This window comes from Diabrotica virgifera, chromosome 6 (assembly GCF_917563875.1).
Source record: "Diabrotica virgifera virgifera chromosome 6, PGI_DIABVI_V3a".
NCBI lineage: Eukaryota > Metazoa > Arthropoda > Insecta > Coleoptera > Chrysomelidae > Diabrotica > Diabrotica virgifera.
This window is the reverse complement of record NC_065448.1, coordinates 77,242,481-77,254,894: the sequence shown is the minus strand read 5'-3', so window position 1 is coordinate 77,254,894 and position 12,414 is coordinate 77,242,481. Positions and strand designations below refer to the sequence as shown.

At 30.7% G+C, this 12,414-nt stretch overlaps 1 protein-coding gene across 1 annotated transcript in view; it reads left to right on the top strand.

Moving 5' to 3' along the window:
• Positions 1-4,917: 4,917 nt before the first annotated feature.
• LOC126886445 (spondin-1) overlaps positions 4,918-12,414 on the top strand; it is a 126,484-nt gene continuing 118,987 nt past the window's right edge. The window contains exon 1 of the mRNA XM_050653386.1: positions 4,918-5,133. Coding sequence (XP_050509343.1) covers positions 4,968-5,133 — 166 coding nt within the window. The 5' untranslated portion in view covers positions 4,918-4,967. The remainder of the gene's footprint in view (positions 5,134-12,414) is intronic.

Below are 12,414 nucleotides of genomic sequence, written 5' to 3'. Positions count from 1 at the left end.
TCGAGAATTTCTAATAGGCCCTTTATCTGCCTCACCCTGTATATGTCAAAAAATCATAATTTAAAAATAGAATAACTTTTGTATTTTATATTTTTTTCTAATTCTGTAAATAAAGCAGTTTAGAGGGGGGTCAAAATATAGTGAATAACCCATAAATAAAAAGGACAATAATACATTTAGGGAGTCACTGAAGGTTTTCATCTCCGATTTCGTTGAACCTCCATCGATTTTCATGAAAATTGGTGAGTAGTCAGAACTTGCGCTTTTACCCTGGGGGTGGATGCCACCCCTTCTTGGGGTGCAATTTTTTTTTAAATGATACCAGAAATCGATAGAGGGGCAACTTCTAAGCAAAATTTGTTATATAAATTATTAACATAAATCAATACTTTTTAAGTTATTAAATATCAAAAATTTTATTTTTTCTTAAGAAAAATGCATGTTTTAATGCTGTTTTTCACGTATTACTCAAAAACTATAAGCTTTTGTTAAAAAGTTATAATTACTAAAATTAAAGATAATAAAAAATATAATACACTCTCAACTTAAAGAACTAAACTAATGTTATTTCAAAGTGAATTATGGGTAATTGAATGTATATTTTTTTCGACGAGTACTCAAATCTAAGTATCCAAGCTTACATAACAGGAAAACGATGCATTTTATAGAATATACTTGTTAAACACTTGTCAAATTACTTTGGAATACCTATAAAATGAGCTCCAGTAGAAGTTAATAGCATCAAAATTAAGCAAGTTATGATGAAAATAAGAGAACCCTTTCGATTTTTTTAGGAAAAAGTGAAAAATAAAATATACGTTATTTCCACAAAAATTAAAATTTGTAGTAATCCTCCCAAGAATTTCTTTAGCTTAATATAGTTAATGATTTCAACAATTTTGACCGGTTTAGAATGCATATTTTTGAAAAAAAGGTATAATTTAATTTAATTTAATTCTTTTGATAATAACTCCAAAAATACTCAATATACGTAAAAAATGATAAATAACTAAATTTTAGTTATTTTTGTTGCAAATACTTTATCTATTTTACTATTTCCATAGAGTAAAAAATAACCGAGATAGAAACGTTTAAAATTTCAATTTTGCTTCGAGAACCATGTAACAGGAGCCATTTAACCTTTTATTTTTAAAAAAGTAAGAGGTTTAAAAGACTATATTCGACGTTTTTTAATAGCTCTTGGAATCAATTTTTTATTAGTTTTTAGGTGAATCTGATATCTTAAAAATTAACGGAGGTATTTACAAAAAAACAATAACATTTTTTAGAAAAATTTTTAAAAGATAAATTTTGAAACATTTTTGGTGCATAAATTTTAATGCTATCAACTTGTTCAAGGGCTTATTTGGTAGATATTTCTAAGAATTTTGACAAATATTTAATAAGTTTATGTTATAAAATGCATCATTTTCCCGGTATTTAAGCTTAAATACTTCTTATATTTGGGTACTCAACGAAAGAAATATACATTCAATTACCTATAACTAACTTTTAGTTAACATTGAAAGGTTTTTCTAGTAAGGAGTTTATTTGATTTTTTATTAGCCTCAATTTTGATAATAATAAGTTTTTTGTAAAAACTTATAGTTTTTGAGTTATTTATGAAAAATCGGTTAAAAACATGCACTCTTCTCACGAAAAATTAAAATTTTTGATCTTTAATAACTCAAAAAGTTTTGATTTATCTTAGTAACTTTATATAACAAATTTTAATTATAATTTGTCCCTCTATCGAATTGTGGGGTTATTTTTAATAAAATGATTTTCACACCCGAGGAGGGGTGGCATCTACCCCCAGGGTAAAAGCGCAAGTTGGCACCATGTCACCTTTGTTCCTTGAGATATTCTCTAACCACTTACCAATTTTCATGCAAATCGATGGAGGTTCAACGAAATCGGAGGTAATAGCTCATATCCACCTTCAGTGACTGCACTAATTGTAAATATGTAATAATAATTAATTGTAGGATCTGATCGGACACTCCTCCACTAAATGTTTGCTCTTCTCATACCTTCGATATTAAATTTGCAAGCTCGTACATTGGGTCCGATTTCTTTTGTCAGTTGTCCCTTTATTAGTAGTTGTCTCATCTTTAATTACTTAAGAAACTGTGATATATTTCTGCCAGGAGATCTTGGGAAGGATTGTCTGGCGCCTCTTGTTCTAGTTCATTTAGATTATCCAGGGTTCACGTGCAGTATTATCCTGCGGACGCGAACTAACTTTACACCTCCTTTAAAAGTTTAAAATTATGTATATGAATCAGATATAAATAAAAAATACATTTTAAAAGATTAAATATGACCCAGATTCTAGCAGATACTACAGGAAATAAATAACCTCTAAGTGTCATTGGAAAATTAAAATTTTCTTCTAATAAAATATTTAATGTGTACCGACATAATTCACAAACTAATAATTTTGTTTGTATACTGACGAAAATAATTATAGTATATATGAAAATCTTAGGTTTGGGTAGATAATATTATAGTAGGTACATTTATATAGGTATATGCCAGGTGTTTTCTGAACAGATTTGTTTCACCCCTTTTAAACATTGGCGTAGTTTTAAATAATATTTCGATTGTAAAAAGTATTGACTGTTTGTCTATATGCCTTAATAGGAACGGAAATTGACATATTAGCCCGATCAAATAAAATTACAATAGGTAAATGTAAATAAAATGCAATTCTGTACAGGTTGGAATAATTTTTTAATTAAAGTTTAGGCCAAAACTAATGATATTTTCAAGAAAGTATATGATTTACATGAGGGGATCATTGTTTATACAGTGAGCACGTAAAGGTTGGAATAAATTCATTTTCTCGAGAATGAACGATTTTGGAAAAAAATCCCGAAACAGGTCAATTTTTATTTTTAAATTTCGACTTTTTGGCATATATATCATATTAGTGACGTCACCCATCTGGGCGTGATGACGTCATCGATGATTTTTTTAAATTGGAATAGGGGTCGTGTGATAGCTTATTTGAAAGGTAATTTAATTCTATATTCAGTAATATAAACATTTACATAATTATTTATACAAGGTGTCTAAAACAATTTTTTTTTAATTAAATTTATTAACATAAAAAGAAGAATGCATGTAATTTTTTTAGTCAAAAATACATTTTACTGCTCTCAGAAAACAGGAAAAAATGTTTATTTGAAAAATAATCATTGCCTTTCGCTTAAATTAAATGTTCAAACTATCAAGAGGAAGGTGATTGGCGACTTTAATATTGAATTTAGGCAAAAAACAATATTTACTTGTCAAATAAACATTATTTCCTGTTTTATGATAGCAGTAAAATGTATTTTGAGTTAAATAAATAACACACATTCTTCTTTTTATGTCAATAAATTTAAATAAAAAAATTATTTTTTGGACACCCCGTATAAATAATTATACTAATGTGTATATTACTGAATAGTGAATTGAATTACCTTTCAAATGAGCTATCACACGACCCCTGTTCTCATTTAAAAAAATCTTCGATTACGTCATCACGCCCAGATGGGTGACGTCACTAGTATGATACATATTCCAAAATGTCGCAATTTAAAAATAAAAATTGACCTGTTTCGGGATTTTTTTCCAAAATCGTCCGTTCTCGAGAAAATGAATTTATTCCAACCTTTACGTGCTCACTGTATAATTAAAAATGGGTAATTTTTGCACAAATGCATGTTTTATGAAGGTTTTTAATAATTAATTTTTAATAATTTTAAACATAAGCTTTATCAGCAAAGCTAAAGAAACAATCTTTCATATAAGACTTAGGTACTAAATTAAATTATCTATTTTTTTAATTATATGTATATTTTCGGTAAATGCATTAAGAAATCAAAATTTCAATTAACCTCCCCTCCAAAATGGCGTTCGAAAATAGTTGTAATTTGTTTAAAACTGGTTTTTTAATAACATCGCCGGGATTAAATATTTTTAAATTCTGTTTCGATATTCGTGTTTCTGATAATTTTTTACACATTTACAAAAGAAAAAATTCTTCTAGGACCATTTGTTGCCGAGATAGCTTTTCAAATTGAAAAATTCATAATTTATTTATCTATCGATATTAACATTTAAAGTACATCTATCAAGCCTACTACTTAAGAATGCTATGTATAAATATAGTAAAAATTGTAGAATATTTTGAAACATAATATGATATTCGTAGCGACCTTAAATGAAAACTTTTGCCTGAAAGTTGGTAGAAGACTAGTTTGCAATCTATCCGTTAATAAGTATAAAAATAATATCCTCTGCTAAACAGAATAAAATAATACTGAATTAACATTAAAATTTTGTTAAAGAAACATTAAAACTTTTTTCTTGGTACATACAATAATAAATTTTACATGTAATTTTATATATTTTCCCCCATGCTTAAATAATTTATGTACATATTTAGAACATTCAATTTTTCAGTTTCTCTGATGCTTCGTTGATTTTTGTTTGCCTATGGGCAGATAAGTTTCTGGTATACTTTTATTGCTTTTGTTAGCTCACTTACTTTTTGTCTTTATATATTTATTTACAGTTCTTTAGTTTCGCTTTTAATACTTTTTTTGTAATAATTGCGAGTTTTCGGTGTTTGTTCTGATCTGTAGTAAATGTAAATAGGTTTTGGTTTTTCTTTTCATTTTATTTTAATTTACTTTCAGAACAAATGCGTTTTTAGCGGCAAAGAATAAAATAACGTATTTATAATATCTTTTTGTTCCCAAATGTTTTATTTGCCTGGTTTATAATTAATTTACAGTCGTAAATGGGGACACTAATTCTTTAATCAAAACATTGGGGCATCACTCTTTGCTGTTCTTGAGAAATTACTTTTCAATAGATAATATTGACCCGAGGTTATCACCGATTTTGATAACAAAAATGGAATAACTGTCGCTTCCACAATATCTATTAACAGTTCACTTTAAGAAATTACAATGAAAGCACTATTTTTATTGTTTTTTATTGTAAATTATGCGAATTGCTGTGGTAGAACACCAAGTATATATCAATCTAGGAAGATAAAAACACCTGGTGATAATGGATATGAAATTAAGATTAATGAAAACCCTCAAAAATATGTTCCAGGAAATATTTACACAAGTAAGTAATTTGAGAGCATATTGAGAAAACCTTGTTAGATTGATAAAGTTATCTAATAAAATATTATTTTAATTCTTTATATTATAATATGTCGTCTTGTATGTGGGCATATATTTGAGCATTTTACCCGTATTTTTGTCAGCTAGTTAGTATCAGTGTATATTAACTCTAGCTTTGATGTCTGTCACTCATAATATAGTATTTCTGTAGTCTTTCTCTACATATTTTTGTTCTTAAGGTAAGCGTACACTAGAGAGCACGATCTAGCTAGATTAGAGATCAGCGTGTAGTGTAGGAAACAGAAGTTGAACCTCGCAAAATCGACATAAGTCCGGTTTTATTTTTTTTTTCTGGTATATCAAGGAGTGCTTATTATAAGACTAACTCTTTCTTAAAAAATTTCTCCCCAGAACCCCCCTTTTCATCCCTTTAAAGGGAGTAATTTGTGGTTTTTGCGCAACGTAGCCCTTCCTGTACGTTTTGCAAAAAATTTACATAATAGTAAAATGAGGAGGACTATATTTCCTACTATTTATTTTCCGACAGCATATGTCTATCACCCACCGTTTAGCGGGGGTGGCGCCCCAAAGTTGACAAGTTTTTAAAAAAGATATTTTAAAAAAATATATTTTTCCGTAACTGTAATGAATATTAAGAAGAAATCGTGGGGGGATTAATCACATAGAAGTGGTTGATTTTTTGGTATAGGTTTCATTTAAGGGCAATTGCCCGTTTTAATTACAGGGTATTACATTTAAAGAAAAACCCTTTTTATACCATCTGAACCGCATATGCTAGAGTAAAAAAACTTTAAGCGATTATCCATGTACTGGTGTTATTTAAAAATTTCTATAATACATCCTCACTTTTTTCCGGAATTACCCAAAAAAAGGGGAATTAATAAAGAAAGTGATTTTCTTGGAATCATTCACACACCATGCCCTTTGGTAAAATGCTTCATATATCATTTTGTGGACGTTCTTATTACCCGTGCATGGACACCAAAATCGATTTCTTAATGCAACCCCTGTATCAAAAAAATAAATATAGAGGGGTTGAAAAAAATTTTTTTTTGCTTTTTGACCCATATGGACATATGCTCCATCAATAGGGTTTTTCATAAATATATATCTGCAGAAACTACCCCTATCCCTTGAAGAGCATATTTTGAAAATGTTCTCATTACCTATGCATTTTTTAAAACAAAACTTATACAGAATTAAAGACCACTATTTTCTCTACAAATAAGGCCCTATGCATTTTTTTGGTATAAACAACCGTTACGGCACAGTAGCGCCGTAAACCTCAGAAATGCTTTGGCGGGCTACAGTTTTTGTTTTTTTTTCTTCACCTATTCATTTTATGGATAAAGTGCTTATAGAAAATAAAAGAACACACTGTTTGCTACACATTATAACCTATGCATATTTTATTTTCTGTGCACCCTAAAGCCACAGTGGTGGCCCAAAATCAATTTTTCATTATTTTCTTTATTAATTCCCCTTTGTTTTGGTGTGGTTCCGGGGAAAATATGGGGGTGCATTATACAAATTTGTAAATAACCCTAGTACATGGATAATCGCTGAAAGTTTTTTTACTCTAGCATAGGCGATTCAGATGGTATAAAAAGGGGTTTTTTAAAATGTAACACCCTGTAATTAAAAAATTTGCAATTGCCCTTAAATAAAACCTATACCAAAAAATCAGCCACTTATTTGTGATTAATTGCCACAGGGTTTCTTCTTAATTTTCATTACAGTTAGGGAAAAAAATTTTAAAAATATCTTTTTTAAAAATTTATCAATTATGGGGCGTCACCCCCGCTAAACGGTAAGTGATAGACATATGCTGTCGGGAAATAAATATTATAGTCCTCTTCATTTTACTATTAAATAAATTTTTTGCAAAACGTAGAGGAAGGGCTACGTTTCGCAAAAACCACAAATTACCCCCTTTAAAGGGATGAATAGGGGGTACCAGGGCGAAATTTTTTAAGAAAAAGTTATTCTCATAATCAGCACCCCTTGATATACCAGAAAAAAAATAAAAGCGGATTTGTGTCCATTTTGTGAGGTTCAGCCTCTGTTTCTTACACCAGTGTGTCAAATTTAAGTCTCACTAGAGCGTCGTAGAGCGCCGCTAGAGTAGTTATAGCTAGATTTATCTCTTTGTCGTTTACACTGCTGTGTAGAGTGAACGATCATATATTTTTTGTTAGCATTTGAAGTACGATGCAGCAAAATCATGCCACAAACGCAAAAAAGTGTCGCAGCCGCCACTACAGGTTTGTTAATCATAAGGAAGAAAAAGAAAAAACGTGAACTGAAAAAAAGAGTCTGGGTCAGGAATTAGATATACAGAAGAGAAGCGGATGGAGTTCAGGCCAAATTGTTAAAGGAACTGTTTGAAGATGATAGAAATTGGTCTAAGATTTTTTACGAATGGGCCATGAAGACTGCGAATTTTTACTGGGAAAGGTTGCTCCAAAAGTAAGTCATCAAGATACTCATCTCAGACTGACAACTTCACTTTCAGAAAGACCCACGCATACCTTCGCAACAACTCATTGCGATGTCGTCGAGAGAAGGTGCTTTTTGCTATTTAGGAATTTTATCGTGTTATATACTTCGTATCGTATCCTATCGTATTATATATTTTTAATACTAATAAAAAAGACTAAATCGAAAAGTGTGGGTAACAAACAAAATATCATAGATAAGAGGGTAATATTTTCATCAGGAGGATAAAACAGCCTATAAATCAGAGGCGTACGACGGGGGAACGTGAATGGTTGACCCTTCCCAAATTCTACGCCACTGGAGGAATTGCTATTTTAGTGCAATTTTTTGATTCTCCAATACTTTCTATGTAAAAAACATACTCTTCATTCGTAACGATAAAGCCATTAGTTTTCGAGATATTTGAAGCTAAAAACGAAGGAGCATAATACATTAATCAAAATAGGTGTGCCTTTTCATTTTTAACTTCAAATATCTCGAAAACTAATGACTTTATCGTTACGAAGTAAAAGTACATTATTTGCATAGATAGTATTAAAAAATCTAAAAATTATGCTAAAATAGTAGTTTCATCAGTGGCGTAGAATTTGAGAAGGGTCAACCATTCACTTTCTCCTGTCGTACGCCTCTGGTATTAACCACAAACGATTATTTAACATAATTTAGTAGGGTGTAAAGTACCTACACTTTCTGCCAAGTACCATAAGGATATGTCAAATAGTTTTATAGTACCGAGCACACATAGTTCTTAAAGTTTTAAATAAAGAATAAATTATTAAAAAAAAAGAATACTTTAAAATAATTTGATATATCCGTGTGATACTTGTCAGAAAGTGTAGGCACTGTACACCCTACTAAATTATGTTAAATAATCGTTTCTGGCTAGTACCAGAGGCGTACGACAGGGGAAAATGAATGGTTGACCCTTCCCGAATTCTATGCCACTGATGAAACTGATATTTTAGCATAATTTTTAGATTCTCCAAAACTTTCTATGCAAATAATATACTCTTTATTCGTAACGATAGAGTCATAAGTTTTCGAGATATTTGAAGTTAAACATGAAAAGGCACACTTATTTGGATTAATGTATTATGCTCCTTCGTTTTTAGCTTCAAATATATCGAAAACTAATGGCTTTATCGTTACGAATGAAGAGTATGTTTTTTACATAAAAAGTATTGGAGAATAAAAAAATTGCAATAAAATAGCAATTCCGCCAGTGGCGTAGAATTTGGGAAGGGTCAACCATTCACGTTCCCCCTTCGTACGCCTCTGATAGTAGCCAGAAATGTTTGTTTAACATAATTTGGTAGATTGTACAAAATCAGCACCACTTACCAAATTGCGTGTTGTTTTCCCATGCCTGTCAGGAAATATTCACGAATAAATAAAATAAAAGTTTAACTTTGACACCCTATATTTAGGTTATTATCAACTTTTGTACTAAGGTAAGTTAGCTTAAATCGACCTATTTCAATCTCAAGAATCTAAGGTTAAGCTATGGCCCATTCTTTACCAAACACCCTGTATAATATATCTACGAATATAATCTGTACAATTAATTTATAAGACTATACAAATAAAAGAATAGTACATTGTTTACCGGGTAGGAAAAGCTTAACATTCCTGGACGACTGTGAAGATTGCTAAGTCGAGGCGCAAGCCGAGACTTAGCAACACAGAGTCCAGGAATGTGGCTTTTCCTACGAGGTAAACATACTATTTTTCCGCAAATCGTTTAAAATTCGACAGATATTGATTGATTTAAAAAAAACGCGATAATTTTATTCCCAAATAAATGGTGCTTTGAAATTCCTAATAAAATTACTTGGGTTACTATGGAAACGTATTGAGGTTGAATTGTCAAACTTGACGCTTATAAATTTAATTGCTGGTGTTCTCGAAAGTAAAATGATAAGTGATGATGAAATTTCCATTCCTGGGACTCCTCCAGAGCTGGTTGAGGCAGTGAATACTGCTTCATTAGAATTATTGCCAAAGAAATCAAGAGAAAAGTACGAAAATGCATACAGACGTTTTATGGATTTATGTAGAACACTAACAACTGTACGGAAATATCATTTCCTTACAGTAAGGAAATGACATTTCCTTACAGTAAGGAAGTCCTTTTTCTTCAAGAAATTTTGACAGGAATGTCAAAATTTCCTGGCGATTTGCGGAAAAATACCATTTTATAAATACAATAAAAACAATTGATTGGCTTTGACAACTGTCAGATTTAACTAAAATGTCATGTTAGAATAAATGTTATAAATGTGTATTATCACGGACTTTTTTTCGTGCTTTCTAAAATTTGTAAACCAACGAATTGCCGGAGCAAAGAAGGCTGAGTTAGATCTAAGAGTTGCATCTAAAGACTGGATTATATGCAAAATGCATATGCATATATATGCTGCATATTTCTCATGTTTTTCATAAATGCATATGCCTTGCATATTTGGAGATTTAAGAGCATATAAATGCATATTTTGATGGGAATTTACTCTACCCCATTTAAAAATAAGGTATATATTAGTAACATCAACATCCATTAAAATAAAATGTGAAAGTAAATATTTTGCTGTTAAGCTCCTTTGTTGTTGTACCCATAAACATAATGGGCGTTATTTATAGCTGCAGGTATCATTATCCGGATATTTAAGATTTATAGACTTCTCAGAATTTACAAATTACCTAAGTAAATACCGATTATATTTTGAATAACATTACAAATATTACCTGTACTTTCTGCTGGTGTCGGCCAACTATGAATTATTCTGGGAAAACCAACCAAAACGAAATTTTAAGGCAGCGTTGCCAATTTAGCTTATTTTATGCTAGATTTGGCATATTTTTGTGTTGTTTAGCTTATTTATTTCTTGTTTAGCATATAGCATATTTTCTAGCATATTAAATAATATAAAAATTATTTAGTAAAAATCGAAAATCTTCTAATTCAGAACAAATTTTTATGTTGGCCTTACAATTACTAAAACAACTTAGGAACTCTCTCACAGGAACTTGAAACTGATATCAGTGAGTCAAATCTGATTCCTAACAAAAAATGTTTAACCATTCACACATACACACCTACATCAGCAAATCCCTTCGCCTTCAATAATGTTTATATTAGTACTTATGTCTGTGGACCATGAGATTACTATTAACTACAGGATCATGTTTCAGCATTTTTTAAAACAAATAATTTATCTGTACTGGGTTATGCTTGCTATAGGGATTTTTTATTAGTTGATAATGGAATACCTACTGTTGAACTGATCATTCCATCATTCTTGTGAGGTTTGGCAAATACTATATTGGTCGAGTTGGCAACACTGTTTTAAGGGTAGGATAGATTATTTTATTTTATGAATGGTTAGTCTTAAATCAATCGCCGATTATTCAACTTTTGTGATTGCAAGTTATTGACTATACTGTGTAAAAAAATCATTTTATTATTATTGTGAAAATGCCTAAAGTAGCAAGGGAAAAATCAAGTCTTCTCAGAAGTTGGATTGGAAGTAACAATCATCTAAAAGTTATCGACAGTGAAAGTATGTTTTGCACCATTTGTGATAAAAAGGTAAATTCTCCACTTCAATAGATTTTTAAACTTATCAAACTTCTTTGCACATCTATGTGTCTGTCTATTCTAAAATGACAAACCGTCCCATTTCTTCAAAAACTGTTTTTTAAAGTTCGCAACGGTTTGGCTTATACAGAGCGAGGTGTTGAGAGTGGCCCACCCTGTATACTACGGTACACTGACTGTACTTTATTGTTTGACGATTTCAATTTCACTTTGAGAAATAAAAAAAAATTGGGGGAGGTTTAAAAAGTTTGATCATTTTAATGTAGGTATCTATTTACGAAAACATCTAAAACATCATTATCATTATATTCCAGATTCCATGTCAAAAGAAATTCCAAGTAGTTCAACACATAAAAACTTCACTTCACCAAACTAAGCTATCAAAAAATGATAATAAACCTCGCCAGCAGATTCTACAGAACAGTTTGCAGATTCAGAATACGTCAGTTGGGCAAGAAACCTTTGCAAAGGATTTATGCCATTTTTTTTTGAACTGCAATATCCCTCTGCACAAGTTAGAACATAAATCGTGTCAAAACTTTTTAAAAACTTATTGCAAGATTAAAGATAAACCAGCTCAAATACCAAGTTCTTCAACTCTTCGGAAAAAATATGTCAGTGCATGTTACAAAGATGTGATGACGAGTATTAAAAATCAGTTAAAAGCCGATTATCTTTGGATTTCCGTCGACGAAACAACGGATACAAAGGGTCGACAAATTGCGAATCTAATTGTTGGAGTTCTTAACGACTCTGGCGATTTTAAAAACTCATACTTAATTAGTGTAAAATGTTTGGAAAAAACAAACTATGCTACAATAGCTAGATTTGTTAACGAATCCCTAACAAATTTTTTTTTACCTGATCAAGTACCATTTGAAAAAATATTATTAATGCTTAGTGATGCCGCCTCATATATGATGAAAGCTGCATCCAATCTTAAAATCTTTTTCCCTAATTTAATTCACTGTACATGTTTGGCGCACGGCCTAAACAGAGTTGCAGAGAAAGTTAGAATTGAATTTCCCAATGTAAACACCTTAATAAATAATGTAAAAAAAGTATTTCTGAAAGCACCACTACGTGTACAGGTATATAGGGAGATGCTTCCCGATATTCCTTTACCACCAGAACCAGTATTAACCAGATGGGGAACTTGGCTTAAAA